At 39.4% G+C, this 7,893-nt stretch overlaps 1 protein-coding gene across 1 annotated transcript in view; it reads right to left on the bottom strand.

Annotated features, from left to right (window-relative positions):
- The window catches only part of LOC103609019 (vacuolar protein sorting-associated protein 13A-like), a gene marked incomplete at its 5' end in the record, with an annotated part of 117,223 nt that overhangs the window by 77,728 nt on the left and 31,602 nt on the right, over nucleotides 1-7,893 (bottom strand). The window contains 2 exons of the mRNA XM_008593395.1: nucleotides 3,453-3,586; nucleotides 4,304-4,432. Of these exons, the coding sequence (XP_008591617.1) occupies nucleotides 3,453-3,586; nucleotides 4,304-4,432 (263 nt within the window). The remainder of the gene's footprint in view (nucleotides 1-3,452; nucleotides 3,587-4,303; nucleotides 4,433-7,893) is intronic.

The following is a 7,893-nucleotide window of genomic DNA, read 5'->3' as shown; positions in this document are numbered from 1 at the left end:
GCCTTCCTATATGATATCCTGTGTTGCCACAAGACTCTGCAGATTGTCCTCACCAAGAAGACGACCCTGGCCAGATGTACCTCATGGACTGTGGACTTCCCGGCCTCCGAAATTGTAAGAAATAAATTTCATATTCTTATAAATTACCCAGTTTCATATATTCTGTTAAAAGCATCAGAAAATGTATTAATACAGATAGAGTGGGAAGGAATCACAGAATGGAGTTTTTGAGCAGAAAGTACCTATACACATGGTGTAAAAATACATAGAGGGACCCAGAGCATTCAGCAAACAAAGACTTCAGTTTTTTTTAAGTATAGGCTAGGAGTTAGGCAACCAAAAGTGAAATATTTAGAAAAGTAGTCTACAAACATATTTTAAAAGAAATGGAAAGTCACTAAAGAACTTTCAACAGGAGACAGTGATGATTATATTTAGTATTTTTAGAGGCCTCATTTGGGTGGAAAATGGAGGATTTACTAGAGATAAGACAAGAAACGGAAAAATCAAAAACCTACTCGGACAGATGACACTGCCATTCACTAAGAGAAGGAAAAAGCAGGAGTAGATTTTGCAGTGCAAATGATGAGGTAAGCTTTGAATCACTTTAGGGTCTTACGAGACATTTAGAAGGAGATGGGAGCTTGAAACTCAAGAGAATATGCTGGAGTAAAGATTTGGGGATAACTGGAACGCAGGAAGTAAATAAAGTACTCACAAGTATGGACAACACTACGAAAGACTATACAGAATATGAACAGAATGGGACTCGGAATCATCTCCCTGCAATATTTAAGGGTAGATGGAAGAAGGAGCCTAAGGAAGAGATAAAAAGGAGTGGTCACAAACAGCAGAAACCCTTCAACCTGATTTTGGATTCAAAACTCTTTTAAGCCAAAGTTATAAGTGTTGATTTAATAACTTCTTCAAACAATTCTAAAACCAAGTCCAGTGTTCATTCTTCCAGATGGTTAATTTTATAAATTTCCATTAAGGTTATCATTTTTTTTAAGTTTCAAAATTGCAACACAGGATCACATTCTAGTATCTCCATTACCCCTTACTTTTACAGTTTTAACAATGCAGTACATAAGATTTCTGAACATTTCACATTTGCATTATACTACAAAGAAAGTTGCAAAATCAAGGCCAAAGAAAAGAGAGGTCTCTAGTTCAGCCTTACCCACTCTCAACAAGATTTGTAAGAGAATTAATAAGCTATGATGCGCTACAGCATCCTTAGTATGTAAAGAATTAACTTAGCTCCTATGTATGACCATCCTTGAGAGAAGTGAGAAAATAGTCACTAAATTTTCTGTAGGTCTTAACTCTGTGAACACAGGTTGGGAAAGGCTACTCAAGGTACATGGATTGAAGGGGAAATGAAAAAGTCATTTCTATTTGCTTCCGTCAGTTTTAATCAACCAATTTGCTATGGTCTGAATGTGCCACCCCGCCCGCCATTCATATGTTGAAATTTAATAGCCAAAATGATAGTATTAAGGATGGTGCTTTTAGGAACCAGGCACACCATGCCAGCACCTAGGGGCCCACCCAGAGACCCAAGTCATGGAGAAGGGGACTGGACCCCCCTCCCACAACCAGGTACACTACACCAGCACCTCAGGACCCACCCAGTGACCCAAAGCATGGAGCCAAGTAGTGGACCCCAGCATGGAGCCAGGGAGTGGACCCCTCTCCCACAACCAGGCACACTGCACCAGCGCCTCAGGGCCCACCCAAGGACACGAAGCATGGAGCCAGGGACCAGACACACCCCACAACCAGGCACAACGCTAGTGCCAAGGAGCATACCAAAAACATCACCTCCATGTGGATGACCCACCACAGCCACCACAATAACCATGGCATGGCTGCCATGAAAGCAGCTAGATGCCACAACCACCACACAGATGGTCTGCCAACCACTGGAGTGCACTGACACAAGGAGAGTCACCAGCAGAGATAAAGAAAAGAAAAGGATATCTCTCTCTCCACAAAGCCTATTTCAGAGTGACAGAAGAAGCATCTGCTCTATGATAATATTGGAGGAACAGATCACACCTCTCAGCATTGGACAGATGACTTAGGCAACAAATCAACAGAGTAACCATTATTCTTTCAGAAGGAGAGAAGAAATCTAGGGTGATTTGAGGGGGGAGAGGGAGATGGGGAGAGATTGGACAAGGGGCATAAAGAATAATTACGATTTGTAATGATATATATGCTAGTAATACTAATTCGATCAACAAATCTGAATGTTGAACCCCAAAAATATGTATAATCAATTTTGATTCAATAAAAAAAATAAATTAAGGATGGTGCTTTTAGGTGGTGATTCAGCTTTTAGCAGGCTCTGCCCTCATGAACAGGATTAGTGCCCTCATAAAAGAGATTGTAAAAGAGATTGAAGGGAGCTGCCTTGCTCTTCAGCCATGTAACAACGCAGCAAGAGTTCCCATCTATGAAGCAGACAGTAAGCCTTCACCAGACACCAAATCTGCTGGCACCTTAATCTTGGACTAATCAGCCTTAGAACTATAAGCAATAAATTTCAGTTGTTTATAAGTTATCCAGTCTAAGGTGTTTTTGTTATAGCAGCCCAAATGGACTAAGACAGAGTTTATTATTATTATAATATGGATAATAATAAAAAATAGGCTTTCTTCTTTCTTAACATCCTAAACAAATGAAAGAATATGATTGGCAAGGAGTTCTAGGTACTTGCTGGCCAAGCCCTACAGTTCTTACTCAATGACTGTTTGATTTTAATCAATGGTTAGAAGTTGCATAGTTAGCAGTGGAAGTATAGTATAAACTCACCGATAAATACCAACCCAATGAAAAGTAACAGTGAAAACAAAAAAAGCAGACAAAATAAATTCAAGACAGCCTAGGAACACTAAGCAGAGGAACAGAAAGTTGCATAAACTGTAATGGTACTAGGAGGACATGGTATCACAGCAAATTGAAACAAATGATGTTAAGAATAGTCCTAAACCATAAAGATTTAACTATAGTCTTTTAAGAAAGGAGTCCTTTTCCTACACACTTCAGCAAGAGGCTATCTATTGTTTGGAAAATATCTGAAATTTTAATATTTACATATGTTTACTTAAAATTTGAAAAAAATTAAAAAATAGACAAAATTTAGAGACTTATAACAAACTCTTACTCAATCTTCACCAGATTCAACAATGTTCAAGCTTTGCCATACGTGCTTCAGCTCTTCCATTTTTCTTTTTCGGAAGCACTTAAAAGTAAATTGTACATATCAAGTCAGTTTTACCCCTACATACTAAGGTATTCATTTTTTTAATGGGACATTGTTTTACCTAGCCACAATGTCATTATCAGTGTATATATTCTTAAGAAATCATTATAAATTCAATGTTTCATCACCTAGACTGTGCTAAAATCAGAAGTCACTGTATTTGTGATAATCTTTTTACCTTTGATTGTACTGAACAGGGTCAGTCCTGGTGTGATTTATTAACAGAAATGGGGCTGCTCCATCATGATAGTCTGAAAATGTAATAACTGCAGAATGCTCAGCCAAATTAACTTCTGCTATAATACCTCCAAGCTAAAAGAAAGGAAAGGAAAGGAATCTTTAATGTGATAATTTTCTCAGGAATATTGATTAATAATATTTAATAATAAAACTATTCATAACTTGATAACTTTTTTTTTTTTCGTGACCGGCAACGGATCGCAACCCTCAGTGTTGCACCCGTACCGGACCGGGACCGGCAATGGGATCGCAACCCTCGGTATTGCACCCGGCACCTCGCTCAGCCAGTGAGCGGCCGGTCTGTATGTGGGATCCGAACCCTCGGCGGGGATTGCACCCGGCACCTCGCTCAGCCAGTGAGCGGCCAGTCTGTATGTGGGATCCGAACCCTCGGCGGGAGCGCCGCCACGCTCCCAAGCGGTGCACTGTAGCAGTGCGCCACCGGGCCGGCCCGACTTGATAACTTTTTTTTGGAATGATTTGGAAAACAATTCAGGATTTTGTGTGCATTTCTGAGAAACCATGAATCTCAATTATTGTATACAATGGGTGGAACTACAGATGTAGTATATTTTAGTATTCCAGGCATTCCAACTAACTTTTTGTATAACAATGAAATTATTTTATGTCTCTGTTTCTTTTGGGTACCTTTTTCTTTTACAGAAAGAAATGTTTGTTCATTTTTGGTGAAAGGGAAAAAAACCACCGGAGGTAATTATTTGATACGAAAAAAATACTAGTAAATATATATTAGCTTTTCTAATGACACACACAAAAACAATCACTTACCTCATTATTCAGACGCAATAAAATGCAATTTTCCTGTTTGTTCAAATGTATCCCTTTGGGAGGATCTTTACTCCTTTCAACTTGAACAAGAAGTTTACTAGAAGCATCAACAGGCCAGAAGGGGATACACTAAAACATATGTTACAAATATTTATAAAAAGTAAACAGGTTTCATCATAAATACATCATTTTAATAAACCCAGAGTAGATTTAAAATAAACTTTAAAAAAACCTCTTTCGGGGCCAGCCCGGTGGCACACTGGATAGTGTGCCGCTTGGGAAGTGCGGCGGCGCTCCCGCCCGAGGGTTCGGATCCCACATACAGACCGGTTCCCGCTCACTGGCTGAGCGAGGCGCGGGAGCAACACCGAGGGTTGCAATCCCGTTGCCGGTCCCCGGTCCGGTACGGGGGCAACACTGAGGGTTGCGATCCGTTGCCGGACACGGAAAAAGACAAAAGACAAAAAAAAAAAAAAAAACCTCTTTCGACACTGCTCTGGTTATTGGGTTGCTGAGCTAAACAGTTGTAAACTGTCAACTAGAGATGGGCTGTCACTTATGTGCAGTGTGAATACAAGCAGCAATGGGTAGTAAGTTGAAGAGCTATTATAAGAGAGTGCTGGGAAAAAAAGAGACTTTAATATGGTCAAAATCTTACAGAAAATGGTCCAAAAAAATCAGTAAATAAGCTGAGCCAAGAACTGAGAAGCAGATGATCAGTTTAATATGAGGGTACATTGGGCTGGCCAATTAGCTCACTTGTTTAAGAGTGTGGCGCTGGTAACACCAAGGTCAAGGGTTTGGATCCCAGTAGCAGCTAGCTACCAGCAACAAACAAACAAACAAAACAAGGGTACATTCAATTACAAAAAATCAAAATCAGGTTGTGGGCATCATTTGGTAATGAAGCAGAAGTCAACGTACACACAAATGACAAGTCAGGACACATTAAGTCTAGGGTACTGGTCATCAAAAAAGGTAAAAAAGTAAAAGAAGCTTTCAAAGTTCAGAGTAGAAAAGAAGCTCAGAATCTTAAAAAACAACGTGGACATCAGTCATCTGGAGAGTGAAATAAAATGATAGGAAACAGTAAAGGCACCAGAAAGAAGACTGGACAACAGGAGCTGGAACAGAAGAGGAAAAAGAAAAAGAATGGAGAACCAGCCTTGCTGTAAACTATTAAGTCAACTCCATCATAAGCCCTGACCAGACTGGTCACTTCACATATTTCAAATGAGACTGTTCATGTGTGACACCTGATCATCACCATATGAACTGAGGACAATATAGCAGAACCTAGTTGTAAGAACTAAGTGTCTTAACTTGTTAAAGGCAATTTTATTTAACCACGAGAAGTAATTAAGGGGAACTAGATATGGGACATGGTTAAGGACATAAAAGGCTTAGAATGTTCTCTTTCTGGATTTCCTGCAACCTAGCAGGAACTTACTGGGGAGAGTCAAAACAGCAGTGATACTAATACAAGCATATTTCCCATGAGAGAAGACTAAAAATGTGTGTTCTAAACGTCCCCCAGTCTGCTATTTCCTGATAGCTCTGGCTTAATTCTATAACTTTTATGTTTAGTAATACACAACATGTTTTCTTCAAGAGTTATGTGCTGAACCTCCAGATATTTGAGAAAGTGCTAAAGTACCTGTCCTTTTTAGTGGGAAAATAGAGACAATTTACAAATGATCGTGAATATACGTCTTAAGGCAAGGCTGATCATTATGAGCCAAATTAGAATGTACAAATCTTAAACTAGCAAAAGAAAATTTGCCTTAAGCTAAAATTGAAAACAACAAAAAATAAAATAAATAATAAGTTGTTATGCATTTGTAATTGCAACTAATGTAAATATAAACTAACTGGTGAAGGACAGAGGTTTTTTTTTTAAAGAAGTTTTTAAAAGGATAAACAAGATCCAAAATGTCTGCAAGAGACACATAAATGAAGACATGCAAATGTTATGAATAGAAGTATGGAAAATGATACATCTAGGAAATATATAAAGTACAAGAAAGCTAGAGTTGCAAGCTTAGGATCTAGACATATAGAGAGCTCTAATCCAACAAACCAAGAACATGGACTTAATGAGTACATGTGGAACATTTACAAAAATAAATCATATATTCATTCATCAAATATGTATTGAGAACCTATTATGCTTAATCACTGTTCAAATCCCTCCAATAGCTCCCCACTTCATTCAGAGTAAAAGCTAAAGCTAACATCCTTGCAATGACTTACAAAGTTTTGCATGATTACCCTCCATGCAAAGGACTGGTATGCTTTTCCTTTACTACTCTTCCCTCTCCAGTAACCTTGGCCTCTTTTGCTATCCCCAAACATACCAAATACCCTCACACTTAGAGCCCCTACTCTGGTTGATACTTCTGTCTCTAATGCTCTTTCCTCAGATATATACACTGTTCAGAAGTTCAGCTTCTGGTCAAAAACCTATGTATAATTTTTCGGGCCAGACCATAGGCAATACAAAGGCTTTACTGGCAGGCCTCACACTGCAAAGCTGCCCTTCCCACACCAGACTTGGTGCACAGCCAGGGCATTGCAGTTTCAAGGACTCAAAAGCCTTCTCCCCAAAAGATTTCACGCATATCTGCATTCTTAGCCCAGGCACTCCATTTGGAGGTTCTTTATTAGGACCCTCTGGCAGAGATCTTCCTTGGGAGCCTCTGCAAGACCTCCTTATCAGGGGAGGAGGGGGAAGGAACCTTGAAGATACTTTTTCTCCACTTGACTCGGTCAGTGCTCAGTCCTTTCCACTCCTAGTCCCTCCCAGTTTCCCTCCTCCATCTCCCCCACTCCACAAAACTGCTGGAGCCTTTTGTTCAGGGTTCCCTCAATCCCCGTGTCTGTGCTGCTCCATCTGATCCCTGACCAATGCCATTTCATGGGAAAAATGAAGGCAGGTGGGAAGGGGTAGCTGGCACTTTCTCTGATTTAGCCTCTTGCTTAACTACTGCGGTAAGTTTTGACTGTTACTTTCATTTTGGCTTGTTTTCTTAATCAGCTACTCTGACACCTGGCAGCTTAGCCGAGCTTTTGACAGTTGCTAACTCTCTCATTTCCCCCAAGTCTTTGTTCAAATGTGACGTCAATGAGTCCTATCCTGACCACCTGACATAAAATTATAGCCCACCCCCTGCTCTCTAGAATTCTTAATTTCCCTTATCATTAGATGAATCACTTTTAAACACATTATATATTTTACTGATTTGGTTTTTCCTATGCACCCACTGAAATGTAAACTAGAAATAAAGAAATAAATTAAAAACGAAAAAAAAAGATATACAAAAATCACAATAATATTTTGAACTTTTTAAGAGAACAGAGCTGAGGTGCTGGGGGGGGGGAAGCGGGAGAGGGAGGGCGGAAAAGGAGGAATTGGTAAAGGGCCATGAAAATTGATTACATTGCATAATGATGAATATACTAATTATCCTGAATCAAACATCACATATTGCACACAGGTAATGATATTCAATGCTATACCCCACAGGTATGTACAATCGACTACATCCCAATAAAAAATAGAAATAAAAATAAAATAAAATATTTTTTTT

This window comes from Galeopterus variegatus, unplaced genomic scaffold, assembly GCF_000696425.1.
Source record: "Galeopterus variegatus unplaced genomic scaffold, G_variegatus-3.0.2 Scaffold9091, whole genome shotgun sequence".
NCBI lineage: Eukaryota > Metazoa > Chordata > Mammalia > Dermoptera > Cynocephalidae > Galeopterus > Galeopterus variegatus.
The sequence above is the reverse complement of the archived record's forward strand: the minus strand, read 5'-3'. Positions and strand labels throughout refer to the sequence as shown.